The sequence below is a fragment of the Crinia signifera genome, chromosome 3 (genome assembly GCF_055691185.1).
Source record: "Crinia signifera chromosome 3, ASM5569118v1, whole genome shotgun sequence".
In the NCBI taxonomy this organism is placed as follows: Eukaryota; Metazoa; Chordata; class Amphibia; order Anura; family Myobatrachidae; genus Crinia; species Crinia signifera.
The window spans coordinates 75,035,439-75,053,344 of record NC_139219.1 but is presented as its reverse complement, the minus strand read 5'-3'; the positions used below and the strand labels follow the sequence as shown (position 1 = coordinate 75,053,344).

Sequence of the window (17,906 nt, the reverse complement as noted above, 5' to 3'; positions counted from 1 at the left end):
AGAAGCCTGGATTACCACAGACCTTACAAACTGTAGTTATAATTAGCCGTTTCATCCATTGTAATCCTGCAGACTTCATCATTTGCTAGTAGCATCTGTTGAAAGATTTCATACTGCACATATCAGCTGAATGGCAACAGTCTAGAGTCTGCTGCCCACAATAGCTGCAAAGGCAGTCTTCTGTCTCTCCCCTTCCAAGAGATTGTCTCATAGGACATACATGCCCACTGCCTGCCAGGAACGGCTGGGTAACTGTTCAATGCGATAAATAGGAAATGCCAGTAGCATCCATTTCAAACATACACCCATTGCTTGGAGAATCTATCCATTTCTATATTTAGGAACATCAATTGTGCCCTGCTCTATATCACAAATATTCTTTGCCTAATTAGCAGAATATAGAAGGAAAACTATATATGCACTCCAGTGAGTAATGATTAATTATACTTATTAAATAAATATGATATTGGAGAGTAGGTAAATAGAACTATTTGGGTTACACTTCGCAGTAATAGATCAGTTTAGGGTTACTAGTTTTGGGGATGGGATGTTGTGCAATTTATCATTCAACTCTTATCCACAAATACTAATGTTTGACATGATCACGTAAGGGTTTATATTAATAGAGTATGTAGGTAGACAATATTCAATGGCTTAATATTACCCTAACCACTGGCCACAATTTTGACAGTACCCAGCACACAAGTCTACCTGACCGTAAATAAAATTCCACGAGATGTTGTTTTCTTATTAGTCCATTTTTACCTTTGCTGATACTGATGCATGAGCCGTGCAGGGGAAGGAATGATTCTCCTCCGTGGCTGCCCCTAGGCACAATACTATTGTGGCTAAGCCTATCTCCAGTCAAAGACATTGAAGAAGAACATGGCTATTGTCTAGTCATCAGTATCAGAAATCAGTAATATAATGTGAGTACAATTACTAATGCCAGGTATAAACATTAAATGCCTGAGAACAACCAATATCAATGGTTCCCAGTAGCATAACAGTGGCCAGACAGAGGAGCCCGAAAATACTAATCCATTGAGTCTAGAGGCCACCGCATTGGTCTTCTAAAAGCCCAGACTGGGAGTCACTATCATGTGCTAGCCCTTGTGCATTTGCTTCTGGATGATCCAAAATAAAATATTCTATAAAGACTCCAACAAAATGGTGCCTCTACTGGATGACCAAAGGACCATGGCCTGGGTCCCTCTTCTATCATTATTATCATTCATGCAGATGGTGCAAACTTGTTTTCAATGTGCTGTACAATAAGGGAAACAAAGTGAACACACACGATAAGAATGAGTAGAGCATTAACGTGTGAATTGGCAGATGGTTCTATGGAGTTAATTGTTATTTTTTCATGATTTTGGCCTCATTTCAGTTGTTTTATGTAAATGACTTCAAGGTATCACCGCAATCGCAGACATGTGCATCCTACGGTGTATATTGTAGTTTGAGCTCTCTGGTCTTGGACAATCTATGCTAATATAAAATGCAAAGTCCGACAATGAAAGTCATATGAATCATGAACATAATCCCTAGGATTTAGATGCCATGTGTAGGTCAGGATATAGCAGGTATCAGGAGGCATATTTGGAGGGTCCTAGTTTCCACTGCCGGATTACCAGGTATTGCTGTAAGCAATAGCTGCTGTCAGAGCATTAATCCCCTGCTGACAAGCAGATCTAACAGTGTGTAGCCTTACAGAGCTATTAATCTATGCTGTAAGAAGGCAGACACACTGCTATACTAGCAAGGATGCATTGCGCTCATTAGCACAATTATTTTGAAACTGTGATGTAATAGTTATTATTTATGCATTTTCCTATATACATGTACTGTACTTTATTTCTTCTCTAGGTTTAATAAATCTGCCCCATGTGACTAAAGGGTTTTTCAGGTGACCATGTGACCAAGGGGTCCTTCAGATGACCATGTGACCAAGGGTTTCTTCAGGTGACCAAGGGGTCCTTCAGATGACCATGTGACCTAGGGTTTCTTTAGGTGACCATGTGACTAAGGGGTCCTTCAGATGACCATGTGATCAAGGGTTTCTTCAGTTGACCACGTAACCAAGGGGTACTTCAGTGATCAGTTTCATCTAATGATGTGACGAGTATAGATCAAAGGATATACAGTGTCTAGGTTTACAGTCAATTGGTCACACCAAAAGGTTGCCATTGACAAAAGTTTGACATTGATAAAAGGTGGTCGTGGAAGGGTCAACACATGAAAAGGCTGACATGATTTTACATGTTCTTGGGGCCGACACCAAATCATGTGGTCTCCCAATTAGAGTAGTGCGTGCACTCATTGCTTACTTTGCTGCCTTGCTTCAGGAAAGGTGTCCTTTGTCGATGTCAACAGATTAACTGTTCACCTATACACTGTTGATCTATCATCCAGATTCCGCTGTAACTGTGGAGTTGATGTACTATATCAAACAGTGAAAACAGTGGAGAAGTGGACCAGTGTAGGCGTTGCCCACAGTAACAAATCAGCATTGAGGTAGAATTTATCAAGCACATCCTATAAAATGATAAGTAGAAGCTGATTGGTTGTTGGAAACCTTCAATGGTCCATGTTTCCATTCTTTTCATCAGTTGATTTTAAATAGGTTCCATTGCAATGTGTGTTCATTCATATTGCATAGGCAAGAATAATCCACCTGGGTACATGTATTATGAATGCTCTCACACTCCATGGCAGGATGCACCTATGTGAAAGACAGCTGGCTCAGGCCTGCATATTTTATTAAGTTGGTACTTGTTTCCTAGAACGGCCACAATCGTGAGTGATCGTGGCTCTTAATTAAGGGACACGATCCTCACGATGTGGCCGATTTTTTACAATTTTTTCCCTTTGAATGACAGAAATCGGGTCAATCGGTCGGTCGCGACCAATTAAAATCGGCCGCGATGCGACCGACCGATTCACCCGATTTTTCCATAGACTTCAATGTTAAAAAATCTTTTAACATTGAAATCGGGAGGATCGCGTTGGTCTTGTGCCATTATAATGGCACAAGATGAGATGGACTTGATTAAGTCCATCTCACATAGGGAAAAATGATAAAAAAGGTGAAATTGGCCAATATGACCCATTTCACATTTTTTATGTGCCCGCCATGACCCCACGATAGACGTCAACCCGAAGCGTGGCGAGCGCAGCGAGCCCGCGAGGGGCGGCGGTACGCGTCCTCCGACCTTTTCATTCCCCTACTATCCACGTCGGCGTGGAGTTGAGAATATATAGTGTGGCGAGCGCAGCGAGCCACCGAGCCCGAAGCGTGGCGAGCGCAGCGAGCCCCGCGAGGGGACGCGTATACCTGTGAAGTTATACGCGTCCCCTCGCGGGGCTCGCTGCGCTCGCCACGCTTCGGGCTCGGTGGCTCGCTGCGCTCGCCACACTATATATTCTCAACTCCACGCCGACGTGGATAGTAGGGGAATGAAAAGGTCGTAGGACGCGCACCGCCGCCCCTCGCGGGCTCGCTGCGCTCGCCACGCTTCGGGTTGACGTCTATCGTGGGGTCTAGCCCACTTAGTAACATTTGGGGGGGCAATTGAAAAAAATGGGGTGAAAAATCGGTCGGTCGGATCGGTCGCATCGCATGCGACCAAATCGCATGCGATGCGATCGATCCGATTTTTTATCTTACGACCACAACGATCTAAATCGTTGTGGCCGTGCTAGGAAACAAGTACCATTAAGTTTCTTATATAGCGCATACAGATACCTTCGTGCATATCCAAATTCATTTAGACTTATGGTACTGTAAGGACTTTTGTGTTTTAAGATATTTGATATTTCAGAAGAATGTTTACTGCATAGAATTTGGTGTATGGACATTGAACTACTGTCATTTGCTGACTAGGTAGCAATCCGAGCAGCACACATACTGTAATAAAACTGGCAAAAATTGGGATATTGGCCCAGTTTGGATGTGTGGGCAACCCCACAGTTGGTGTGATCCAAGATGTATACAGTCAAAACCGATTGGATCATCATAAGGTATATTGGGTGCACCTCGCCACTAGACTTCTGTGTGTGTGCCATCATGTAGAGTCTATAGATTGTAAGCTTGCAGCAGGGCCCTCCTACCTCCAAGTCTGTCTGTTGTTACCCAGTTTGTCTTATCACTGTCTACTATTGTAAAGCGCAACGGAATCTGCTGCGCTATATTAGAAACTGTAAATAAATAAATAAATCATGTGCCAACAGCAAAAAACATCTACTGATGTGAGCCTCAGGTAGCATGGCCACTCAGCCCCAGCACCAAGAATCTCCTCCAGCTCAGTCACCTCCTTGTAACAGATCATAAAATTAAAGTAGATGCATTGTGCCCTAAATCATCAATGATGGATTTGTGTAGAAAGGTGCATGCTTAAACTGAAATCAATGTAAAGGGGTGTACACACGGAGCAAATTTGTGCTATTTTCTAAGCAATCTGACTAGATTGCTTAGAAAGTAAGCACAGATCTCTCTGTGTGTATGCTCCGAGAGATTAAATATCTCTTGCTAACTAAGTCAGTGCATGCAGTCACAATCTAGTCAAATTGCTTAGCAAATGACTGCAAATCTGTCTGTGTGTACAGAATGAGAGATACTGATTGTAATCTCTCATTCTGAACCACTACCCTGCCTTTTTTTGCTTAAGCAAAATTGCTTAGCAAAATCACTTAGCAAAATCACTTAGCACAAATCTCTGCATGTGTATGTGCTCTCCATGGGAGATCTTGACACCAGCAAAATTGCTTAGCAAAATAGCTTAGCAAAATTGCTAAGCACAGATCTCCACGTGTGTATGCCCCTTAATAGTCATCTCACTTTTGAAACTACATGGGGAGATTGATCAAAGCTTGTAGAGAAATAAAGTAGAGAAGGCAATTGCCAAGTATCAGCTCCTAACTATCATTTTCAGTTCATCCTGTAGGAAACCTTGTCCCTCATAACATAATGAAACTTGCGTATGACATATTAACGCAATTTGCTTAATTTAATACTTTAATTTATTTCTCAATAAGAAACTTTTGGCTTAGAGGTGCCATTAAAACAACGTTGATATTCTAGGGTGACGTGATCCAAAAAAATTTGGAAACCATTGCTGTAGGGCATATACTGTATGGCTGATACCTTTACTTCAGATTACAGAAAATGTAACCAGTCAAAAGTTAAACTTTTTTAATTGGACTATAAAAATAACTATAACTTATTTGTAAAATGTTCTTTTACAGCGTATTTAATAAATTCATAAAAGTTATTTACTGTAAACTAGAATAGCCAATCACATGCAGCCTTTAGTAACCTGACTACACTTAACTAATAAAAGTTGATATTCGAGTGTCTAAGGATTACAGCACATTGTTGCTCTATGCACCAGGGTATTAACCCTTTGAGCGCCAACAACTCTGTGAGATGTTCAAAATATCTGCTAAAAATGCCAGTGGCCCTCACATTTGTTATATGAAAAAAATGTATATAAAAAAAAAGATTATACACTGGATTTCCTATGTAAGGTAAACATTACAGGTCATTACAATGAATGAAAATGTTTTCTTGGCAATTTACACAATATTTTGACAAATTCACAGCACTCAAAGGATTAATAATCCCCATTATCACAATAAAAATAATACGTAATAATAATAATAATAATAGTAATCATAATCACAATAGATGAGGTTTTCCTGTTCCATGAAATCTGAATATCTTTGCTGAATATTTAATTCGAGTTGAAACATATTTTGGGCAAACTCCTTTGACAATTTTGTAAACATGTCGGAAGGCATTTAAGATGTGTATCATTTGACTTTTGAATTAAATGCCCATTTTACTATGGATTTTATTATACTGTACTGTATTGAATGAAAACATACTATGAAGTTTTAGCTAGTGAGATAATTAATATATGTTACCTTCCATGTGCCCATAAACCAGGAAATAGTATATGAGCCTTGCACTGGTAAATAACTAAAGATCAGCATTAATGATGGTGCTGAATTCACAATTCCAGGAAATATTTATATACATTGTGCAATTCGATGTACTGAGCTCTGCAATTCAGCATTGCCTGAGTTCCCCTAAATAGTCAGCTTTTGGGACATCCTGTCCAATATTGCAGACGGTCAAAATTCAGCGATTTGGAAAAGGAAAGTTCTGTATAAAGGTGAACTACGGCCTACAAACAAGAACAAATTGAGGCGAGAATAAGGAAATGTCAGTCTAATTATTTCCCTGCCCATTAGCTTTCATTAATGTGTGGTTTGCTTTTATTACTATGAATTAAAATTGCTTTGGGAAACTGCTCTGTAATAGTTGGTTTGGAAGACACAGGGGTTTTCTCATAAGCTACTTTGTTCAACATGGCTCTCTTGTCCTGTGGTAGAGAAATTACACTGCACTGAATAAAGAACCATACCTCTCAACTGTCCTGCTTTCCTCGCAAACGTACTGTTTTTTGGGGACGTTCCCGCATCGGGGGGGGGGGGGGGGCAGTTGGGAGTCCCCCGTCACCCGTGAATAGACGCTGTGTATATTCACAATAAATAATTGGAGACCAGTTTCCTAAACCAATTTTGATTCACATTAACTACACATTCATTAAAGCCAATAGGGTGTAAATAAAGTTGTGTGTGGACATTAACCAATGCTATTATGTTTTAAGAAAGTAATGTGAAACTTAACTCTTTAGAAAAAAAGGGTATATTGGGCCTGATACAGCTTTATTAGCGTTGCAAAAGGGCACGCAAATGGGCAAAACCATGTTGCACTGCAGGTGGGGAGGATGTACCATGTGTAGGGAGAGATAGATTTGGATGAGGCAGCTTTAGACAGAGCCTAGGGTGCGGAGATTTGGGGGGCACCACCAATTCTGCCTAACAAAATATGAAGGATGTCTATGAGGATCCTTGTTGTACTTAATGCAGGTGGCTGCTCTGGAACCTCTAAGACCTCATCTCCATACTTTCCCTTGAGGTATACTTCCCTACTTTGATGCCCCCTCCTCCTTGTACTCTGTTGTGATTACAGGAGGCCTCCAGGGAAAACAGGGAATTGCCCACCTTCCCAGGGGTGGCCTGGGAGGACCACCTGATTTTTGGGAGCCTCCCTGCCATTCCAGAATGTTAGGCAAATATGCCTTAAAGGGTTGGAAAGTGGATATTGGTGGCAGTATGGTGGTGGTGGGGGGGGGGTGCAGTAGGTTGAAGTTTTGACTAGGGTGTGGAGAAGCCTTACACCGGCCCTGAGTGTGTTCACAATACCATCTAAATTGCAGTGTAAAAATAAAGCTATTTGTGGGCTACATGCAGAAGTAACCAGTATTTACCCTGCACAGAAACAAGATAAATGTATTTGCTCCCCTTTTATAGCAACATGGTTTGTTCCAGACACAAATGTACTTGTCTTTTTTGCATGACTATATAAAGGATGCTCGGTAGTTATAGGTGCATGGTATGACTATCTGAAGATACAAAATGAATATGATATATTTTGAAGATACTTGAGTATTATCCCGATATTGGATAATAGCTGCTCATGATGCGACTAATTTATCAGACATTTCACAATAACCCACAAAACAGCCAGAGACCGTCCTTCTGTGAGGCAAAAATACAGACGTTCTTTTCAGGGAGCATCATGCTTCGGGTGGCAGATGTGAAGCCCCCACCTTGCCTCCTGACCACAGCCCACCTTTATTCACCTGACACTGCTGCCTGTAATTGCTGACTGACAGTGAGATAGTGGGGACAGGACGGAGAGGTGGAATGTTTCCTGATGTCCCTGCTGGGACTTACAGGTCATCAATAGGTGGCTGCTTACCTCTAATCTATAGTGTGTGTGTGTTTATATCTCAGTGATATTATTTTGCAATGTACACGGTGATGCCCATAAAGCAGAATGATAAATTGGGGTCTTCACTCTGCTGCTTTTTGCAGTGTTAGCGAAATACAGAAACTTTTAGTGCATAGAAATGAGTACAAAAAGCACATTAATTTAAATTCATATATCTCACTTATATCATGCATATTCAAAAATATACATCTTTAGTACATTAGCAACTATTTAGGACACATGAATCTGGTTACTGGGTATATTCTATCTGAGCACAAATACAGACATCATTCCCCAACTGCCTATCACACGATGCTTAGGCTGCTGACCTTTCTTTGTTGCTTTTCCCATGCTGGGTCTAACAGCATGTCTCGGTCCCACTCATCTTCTTGGTTCATGTATACAGTCTCGTCGTAGGTGTAGTTGTACATGTCGTTTGTCATTACTTGGGTCATGGTGCTGGCAAAATAATCTGACAATGTGAAGTTGAGTCGTTTTTCAGCTGAAGTCCGATAGATGAAGTTGTGATGCTGCTGAAGTTAGAACAGATGACCTTTATTAACCTTCACGTTCAGTTCAGCTTCATCAGCCTCTGTGTGGACACCCCTGTGCCTGCTTTCCCAGTGCAGCTCTGGTAGGCAGCTGTCTATTATCCCCAGAGATCACGTGGCAGGCCCTCTTAATAATGCCAGATATGAAAACGCTCCTACTGGAGGCTATTTTGGAACCTGCATTTATCACTCTAATATCTGAAACAAAGCGCTGCTCACACAATGGAATGGCCATAGCCATGATAATCACTGCGTTATGTCTGCCAACTGTATCTAGTTAACCCTCTGTTACAGTACGTGCTAAACTCAGAGTGTAGTAATACACTTTATTTCCCACTATCAGTAAGTTTTAACAGTACATTATGCTAGCTGGGGATCTGTATTTTAAAGGATAATTATTATTATTATTATTATTGGTAAATTGGGTAGCATCGCATTCCCCATAGAAACTTATGGGTGAAGCAGCTGCCGACGGCAATGGGGATCGCAGCAGTATTGCCAAAAACTGCTGTTATACATACAGTCCGGCGGGACCTAATATTTGTGGCTAACCGCCGAAAACAGGTGTTTTGGGAGAATTAGCCACAAATATTACACAATAAATGGGCCTCCAACATAAATCTTCAGGCCCGGAACACTGATGTCTCTGGGGCCCCCCCAACACCGAATATGGATTGTTATTACATTGCATATTGAATGTATTTTTTTATTATTATTAGAAATAAACAAATAATTAATATTTATAATAGGGATGGGCAGATGGGAGGGCTCAGCATTGTGCATTGTGTGGTTTGATGTGTTGCGTTATGTCACTGAACTCATTAGTATGGGTAGCCAGACAGGTGATTAGGCAGCCATGCCTAAAGACCCTGAGTCCCACAAAGCCTTGGGGCCCCTCAACTGGTCGGGGCCCGGTACAAGTGTCCCCTTTGACCCCACCTGTCACATGCCCTGTGATATCAAAATGATTCCTGGGACCCAGTAATGACAGGTAGGGTGACATCATCAGATCTAGGGAGGGGTGCAGTTCTAAGGAGGGGTCACAATCAGTACAATCACTCACTGCTATTTCCAGCCAGAGGAGACTGCTGCAGTTAGCAACAGAAGCCTCCCTGGACCTACTGCAGCTCGTTACATCGCAACATTGCTGGGCTGGAGAACGAAGCTTGCACCTGCTGGCTAACATGTAAAGGGGGGGCAGTACGGAGGTTCACAGAACTCGTCCCCCACGCGCCCCTCCAAACACACATCCAAGGATGCAGGGCCAGCGCTTCCCATTCAGCAGAAGATGCAGTGGAGGGAGGCGTCACGCATAATAGGCTCTCTCCCTGCTCTTTATCCTTGCTGCTGCTGCTGCAGGCTGCGCCTGTCTCACTGCATCACAGGCAGAATGAGATGTCCACCCACGCCGCTGATTTGGAGCTCTCATTCAGGAAAGGGGAGGCATAGGAGAGTGATCAGCAGGGGAGGATTCCAGATCAAAGCCAGATACACACTATAAGATTATCTTTCCAATCTGACTGGTTGAAAAAAAATCCAGAAGTTTCTGGGTGCAAAGTACAATCAACTATTTGCTCCCAAACTTGGATAATAGACATAAATGGTAATTCAAACAAATTGGTTAAAGCCTTTTGATTTAACCAATTTATGCAAAAAATTTTGTCCAGCTTTTGGGAGCAAATGGTTGATAGACATTTCCAATTTTTTTTTTAGTGGAGGATTCTGACAGCACAGCTACGCTAATTGCGTAATGGGCGCTGTGCTAATACACAAGTACCCTTTGACCATATAAAATGCACACATGGGGCAAATGTGATTTTGTGATGGTGTGATTTTTAGTCAAAAAATTTGCACGTTTTCCGAAAATCGCACATTTAATAGGGTGCTTATTGTGGTAAACACTTTTTGCCACAAAATTCACACATTTTCACCTGGTGATTTTTGGTTCTGACTGGTGAATAACCATGCTCAGATCATTGAGATCTGTGCATGGTTCTATCTTAAAAAATGTGTAAAAGTTCAAATAAAAAAAAAAATTCCGTGGGGTCCCCCCTCCTGTACTTAACCAGCCCCGGGCTCATTGAGCCGGACCTGGGGCCTTATTTTGGTTCATTCTTTCTGATAAAATCCTTCTTAGATGGGCAAAACCATGTGCACTGCAGGTGGGGCAGATGTAACATGTGCAGAGAGAATTAGATTTGGGTGGGGTTTTTTCCTTCAAAGTGAGATCTATATTGCAGTGTAAAAATAAAGCAGTCAGTATTTTCCCTGCACAGAAACAAAATTACTCACCCAAATCTAATTCTCTCTGCACATGTTACATCTGTCCCACCTGCAGTACACATGGTTTTGTCCATCTAAGAAGGATTTTGTCAGAAAGAATGAACCAAAATAAGGCCCCTGGTTCCAAAAATATGGGGGACAAAAAGCGTAGGGGTCCCCCAGGTAGGCATCGGCGGGGCTCCTGGGCGGCGTCAGCGGGGCTTGATGGCGGCGTTCTGCGGCATCTTAATCTATCAGAAGGCCCTGCTCATCTCCACGCCACACATGCGGGAGATGTGCAGGAGCTTCTGAGCTACTGCACTGAATTTAGCAGCGGATCCGTTCTGAATCTTGGGCAGATTCAGAACGGCGGGGCCGCGCATGTAAATCACTGTGTGGGCATTTACAGCGATTTACATGCGTGTTCAGGCATTTTCTAAGTCATTTTTTAAAATCGCTCAGAAAATGCCTGCAAGTCGCCCAGTGTGTGGGGCCCATTACAAAGAATTACAATATGTGGGTGTTTGGAATTCTGAGATGGAAACAATACCCTCCTGATGTTAAAGTTTTACATCCAAATAATATAATCTAATTTTTATCAACGTTAAAGGTACATTTAATGGGTTGTCCAAGGCATAACCAGCATACTTTATAACAAAATGTTTAAACTTAAAGGGTCGGATGTACTAAGCTTGAAAAGTGAAAAACCACCAGCCAATCAGATCCTAACTTCCATGTCACAGGCTGTTTGAAAAATGACAGGTAGTAGCTGAATGGTTGGTGGTTTATCAGTCTCCATTTTTTTACTTTTCAAGGCTTAATACATCTCGCACAAAGGACCTTATTCTGATTCAGTCGCAAGCCTTGTGAGTCCATCAGACACTGCCCGCTGCCCCCTCGCACGCACGACCCCCTGCGTGGCTACGAATGGAAGATTTACATAATCATCCATTCGTAGGTGGGGAGAAATGGTCAGCGCCCATCTAATGAGTTCTCCAGCGCTCGCAGTTCAGAGACACCTATATAATGGTGCCGGCCCACCATTAGCAAGGCGCGTACATTCACACTGGCTGCATAAACATTTATTTGCATGCCACTGGGACCCCCCGCATATTTCGATGGTCGCTGACCATCGAAAGATGTGGAAGGTGCACGCATATGTAAGGTTGCTCTAAGCAACTTACATATGCATGTACGCGCGGGGGGAAGTGGGTGGGCAGCTGACATCTGGTGATGTCTGTCATTGGCGTATTTGCATGAGAACGCCCAGTGTTCTCATGGGAACGCCCATGAAAGCTGGGCATTCCCATATGCTAATGAACCAGTCCACCGCCCCCCGCACTCTGCCTGCATGGATGGGTCCGTGCACCCAGTCAACAGTTTGTTCGCCGTGGGTGCACGCACCCAGCGCATGCACAGAAATGCGCATGTGCAAACTAATGCTTACGGGCCAATGAAAAGACCAGTATAAGGTCCTAAAGTTCAAGTGGAACAGGAATGAGTGTGGGAATGAGAAGTGCAACTGGAATGAGAGAAACAGCAACAAAGAGGTGGCATTTCACAGTGAAATACAGCAAAAGAGTAAAGAATAACAAAACAAAAATGATGACCTATCCTTGGTGACTCACCGTAACTTATCTGCTCCTGACTGCTGCGTCTTCTGGGTCCTGGCGGTTATGCGAGTATCTTTTCCGATGGTCATTTCATGGAGCCTAACCCTAACCTCCTCCTAGTGCAGGCCTGGCCAACCTGTGGCTTTCCACCTGTCTTGTAACCACAACTACCAGCATGCCTTGCTACCTTGCTATGCCTTTTCTGTTAGCCATTGTTAAAATTGTGGCAAAGCATACTGGGTTGTGTAGTTTCACAACAACTGGATAGACACAGGTTGGCCAGGCCTGATCTAGTGCCTAACCTTCCCATCCTGCAGCCTAATCCAAATGACTAAGGATCCGATTTAGCCCTGATCGCAGGGCTGTATATTCACAGCCCAGATGATCATCGGAGGACTGCACATGTGCACCAGCCCTCTGTGCGATCACAGGCGCTGTGTAGTGATTTACCCCACAAAAGAGCTACAGCCTTTTTGTCAGTAGCAGGCTCCCTTAGGTAGCAGCCTGCTAACTACTAGAAACCTGAATCCTGCTCCCACTTATTTAGTTATTATTTATTTACAGTTTCTTATACAGCGCAGCATATTCCAGTGTGCTTTACAATTAGAAACATTGGTGATTAAGCAAACTGGGTAGAAACAAACCAACATAGAGGTAGGAGGGCCCTACTTGAAAGTTTACAAGCTATAGGTATAATAGGAGGGACACATAAGGTTAGGATTCCATAGCATGGCAGTCCCACCAGATTACAAGACAGTCCTGATGGGAGGCAATTAGATATGAATGCTTCTGGAGGTTGTGTGGGGGTTCCTGAATAGTATAAGCTTGCCTAAGGGAGGTGAGTTTTCAGGGAACGCTTGACAGTTTGCAGGCTAGATGAGAGTCTTAATGTGCGTGGAAGGGCATTCCATAGGGTGGGTGCTGCTGCTTACAAGTGTAAGTGGGAGCAAGTAATGAGTGGTGGATGAGAGATGCAGATTTTGTGCGGAGCGGAGAGGTCGGGTGGGGATATATTTTGAGACAAGCAAAGAGATATAAGTCGGTGTAGTCAGAGTAATGGCCTTGAATATAAGTAGAAGTATTTTATATTGAATGCGGTAATATACAGGCAACCAATGGAGGGACTGACAGAGCGGATCAGCAGACATTGAACGTCTAGCCAGGAAAATCAGCCTCGCAGCTGCATTCAAAATGGACTGTAGTGGTGAGAGTCTATACTTAGGAAGGTAATTGTAGGTAATTTTCTTAGGAAGACTGGTAAGGAGGCTATCGTAATAATCAATGTGTGATATAATGAGTGCATGGATTAGAGTTTTTGCTGTGTCTTGTGTAAGGTAAGGATAAATTTTGGATATGTTTGTTAGATGTATGTAACATGATTTAGAGGGTGCCGGACGGGTTCCCGACAGTCATTTACCCGACGTCGGGATCCTGACTGTCAAAACGCAGACAGCCTGGTGCCCGACGGCCACCCGCTATTTTCCCTCGTGGGGGTCCACGACCCCCATAGAGGGAGAATAGAATAGGTGGCTCGCGTAGCGAGCCACCGTGCCCGCAGCGTGGCGAGCGCAGTGAGCCCGCAAGGGGCTTTTTTGCGCTCGCCATGCTGTCTGAGTACAGGCAGTCGGAATCCTGACGTCGGGCTAATGACTGTCGGGATCCCAACTGTCGGAGTCCCATACCACACCCGATTTAGAGACAGATTGAATGTAAGGAATGAAGGACAGTTCAAAATCGAGGATGACCCCTAGGCAGCGAGCTTGTGGAGTAGGATTAATTGTTGTGTTCTCAACAGTGATAGAGATATCAGGTTGGTAACTACTCTTGGCTGGTGGGAATATAATTAATTCTGTTTTGGAAATGTTGAGTTTGAGGTGGCGAGATGACATCCAAGATGAAATGGCAGAAAGACATTCAGAGACACGGAGCAATACTGATGGTGACAATTCCGGGGAGGATAGATAGATTTGAGTATCATCAGAGTATACTTCAAAGTCATCCTTTTCTTATATAACTCTATACTAACTCTCTCCTTTAAATCTGTCTCCGATTTGCTAACTTCAACACTGTTGTCTGTCCCCATTTCTTACCTTTCTACTTTTTATACCCTATGGGCTGATTCCCCTTTGATCAGACGGGACCAATGTGTGCGGGGGGTCTGTGTGAATGCCCTTGGCGAGTAGCACACTCCCCGAGGTGTTCGCATGGGTAGGGTAGGGGGGCAGGCAAGGGCCGGAACAGGGGAACTAAAAGTGATAAAATGGAGAGTGATAAACCACCAGCCAATCAGGCCCACTGCCATTTCACAGGCTGGGTTTGAAAAATGACAGGTAGGAGCTGATTGGCTGGTGGTTTATCACTCTCTGTTTATTACTTTGCAAGGTTAGTACATCTCGCCCCGACTGACCTACACAGACAGGTTAATATATTAGCTCCTCTTAATTAAACAAAGGGTGTGGGTCTTTCCTGAGCCACATAGGGTTAACCTTTCTCCAAATGTGGGATATTTCCACCCTGCTACAATCACATTAAGCAAACATGATGTTTCAGTTCTTTCTGGTAAAAGAGAAACATGTACATGCTTGCACGGGTTCCTGTTGTGTTTTAGCACAGGAGACTCTGAGCCCGATTCAGACCTGATCACTGGGCTGCCAGTGTTGGCAATTGGGAGGTAAACCTAATCTAAAGGGGCATACAGACGGGGTGATTTCAGACCCTTTTCTATGCGATTTGACTAGATCACTTAGAAAAGGAGCATAGAATGCTACATGTGTATGCCATGCAGTGATGGCGATGCGCAGTCCCGCGCGTTGCTACCGCCCGCAAGGAAAGCCAGTGATTGCACTGGCTTTCCCTAGATCAGTGGTTATCAACCTCAGTCCTCAAGGACCCCCAACAGTTCACATTTTCAAGGTCTTCTCACAGAATCGCAAGTGAAGTAATTAGCTCCACCTGTGGATCTTTTAAAATGTGTCAGTGAATAATGAGTACACCTGTGCACCTGCAGGGTAATCCGGAAAACATGAACTGTTGGGGGTACTTGAGGAACGAGGTTGAGAACCACTGCTCTAGATCACAGGGCTTTGCCTATTAAAAATAGGCAAAGCCTCGCTCAGCACGATCGCTCAGCACACAGCATCGCAATGTACACTGCGATGTGTGCTGAGCGATCGTGCTGAAGCCCGTTGCTCAGCCGAAAAGCCGGGTTGCGCCGTGTGTACAGGGTTTAAGACTCAGTATGAGATGCAGATGGTTTTTATGGCTGCAATAAACTACTATACAGTACATGGTATTGTAGGAGCCCTGAAACAAAAGGCTTATAATTCCCTCTTATAAGCAGCAGCTGTAGAATGCCTGTAATAGCAACATCTTCCTAGCCGTGCATCTGGCGCCCTCTGCTGTACATATCATCCTATAACCAAACCAGTGGCTGTAGGAGTTTTATGTTTTATTAGAGAACATTTAGGGGTAAATTTACTAATATGGGAATTCTATCTATCTTATCTTCTAGAAGTTGCTAAATAAATAATAGTATAATCTGATTGGTTGCTATGGGCAACATCCCATTTTCAATGGAACTCCCATCTTAGAAAATGTACCCCTTAGGCAGGGCCGGTGTCTGGCGCCCTCCTGCAAACCATACATTTTGCGCCCTTTCACATTGCCATTGCAACAAGCTGCAGCCCGATTGTGGGAGCGTATGCAACATGCGATCCTATGGAGGATCTCGGGTGCATGTACATGTATGCATACACCATCTCAGTGCTGTGTCTGCAAAATGTTGCAGGCACTAAAGGTGCCCATACACACTGCGAGAATCGCATATGTTATGGGCTAGATTGCATCGCAGGGCATGCATGCAATGTGCGTGCGATGCGATCCGAAAGCAGTACAAAAAGTATGTGCAGCACATACTTTTGTACTGTGCGATGCCCGCAGGAGCGCATACCTCCCAACTGTCCCACTTATCGCGGGAACGTCACAATATTTTGGGACATTCCCGCATCCCTCCCGCCGCCAGCAGTGTCCCGCGTGGGGGGGGCCAGTCGGGAGTCCCCCCCTGTAGTCCGTGAATAGACGCTGTGCGCACAGCGTCTATTCTTGCAGGCAGAGGGGCTGGGGGCTGGCATGCCCCCACCTCTGCGAAAAATGGGGGAGTGGCCTCGCGGTAGTGCCACGAGTATAGGCCACACCCCCTTTTCCACAGACCACGCCCCCCAAATTTGGCGCGCGCCTTCGGCAGCCACACCATCCCGCCGCCGCCTTCACAGATGTTGGGAGGTATGGGAGCGCACATCGCATCGCAGGCTGCTATTGCAGCGTGTATGGCCACCTTTAGGCACATAACCCAGCCCATTATTTAAAAAGTGTCTAAATGAATATAAAAAAATCTACAATTATAAAAAAAATTGTTATAAATATGTATAATAAAAGACTCACTGTTCTTTTGCTGTTTAATTCTGTGCAGTACCTCCTCTTCTATCTGCGAAGGCAGGATGCTGAGGATGCCATTACACCCCTCTCATGACTGAGGGGGAAAGGAGCGGAGAGAAGGAGGAGACGCAAGGGGAGCAATGGGTAGGGGGCAGATCCGGTGACATGTCATCCAGGCATTCACAGACAGTGCATGCCTCAGCGCAAGTGTCCGTGAGTAAGAGGGGGCAAGTCACAGGAGGAGGACAGTGTGTGCGCGGTGCAGGGAGCTGCTCAGCCTCTCCATACTGCCACCCGCTGTCAGACAGGCGCTGCGGGCAGCATGCAGGAGGCAGTGACAGTGTGTGCGCGGTGCAGGGAGCTGCTCAGCCTCTCCATACTGACGTCCGCTGTCAGACAGGCACTGCGGGCGGCGTGCAGGCTGTGTGCACTCGCAGTGCAGGGAGCAGCTCTTTATACTGGCGCCCACCAGCTATCAGACAGGCGCTGCGGGCAGCGTGCAGGAGGCAGTGACAGTGAGGGCTGAGGCAGCTTTAGCAGAGCAGGGAGGGAGACAGCGCATTTTCAGCATGGTGCCTCCCTGCTTTGCAGGAGCTGCTGAGTGGGTAGCGCTGGCCCTGCCCTTAGGATGAAATTTGGGTACTTATGTACTATCTGGGCGCCCGATTTTTTTGATTGTATGCCTTAACTTAAGGCATACAATCAACGCGATGCGACGTGATAATCGCATCGCATGCGACCAAATCGTGTGCGATGCGATGGACCTGAAGCGTGGCGAGCGTAGCGAGCCCCGCGAGGGGACACAGAATACTTTTTAAAAAATCTGTGTCCCCTTGCGGGGCTCGCTACGCTCGCCACGCTTCGGGCTCGGTGGCTCGCTACGCTCGCCACAGGTTTATATCCAACTCCATGCCCACTTGGATAGTGGGGCAAGGAACAGGACCCCTTTTTCCCATTGAATTCTATGTTAAAATGGACTCAGACCATTTTAACATTGAATCCTATAGAAAAATCGGGTCCATCGCATCCGATTTGGTCGCATGCGATGCGATGCGCCCGATCCGACCCGATTTCTAAATCGGGCGCCCAGATACTACATAAGTACCGAAATTTGCTTTGCTGCTTAGATTCTATACTAATCTATCTTTTTTCTTAATGATTATTCAAGTCTACGTGTAAGATTTGTAAGATGTAAGATTT

The 17,906-nt window shown here is 44.5% G+C and overlaps 1 protein-coding gene across 5 annotated transcripts in view; it reads right to left on the bottom strand.

Annotated features, from left to right (window-relative positions):
- ACTN2 (actinin alpha 2) overlaps nt 1-13,781 on the bottom strand; it is a 110,118-nt gene extending 96,337 nt beyond the window's left edge. For 2 of the 5 annotated variants that reach the window (XM_083176019.1, XM_083176022.1), the window contains exon 1: nt 8,176-10,524. In XM_083176019.1, coding sequence (XP_083032145.1) covers nt 8,176-8,301 — 126 coding nt within the window. In that variant the 5' untranslated portion in view covers nt 8,302-10,524. Of the gene's footprint in view, nt 1-8,175; nt 10,525-12,287 lie in introns of those variants that run through there. The other 3 variants (XM_083176020.1, XM_083176021.1, XM_083176023.1) reach the window with 3 other exon arrangements.
- Between the last annotated feature and the right edge of the window lie 4,125 nt (nt 13,782-17,906).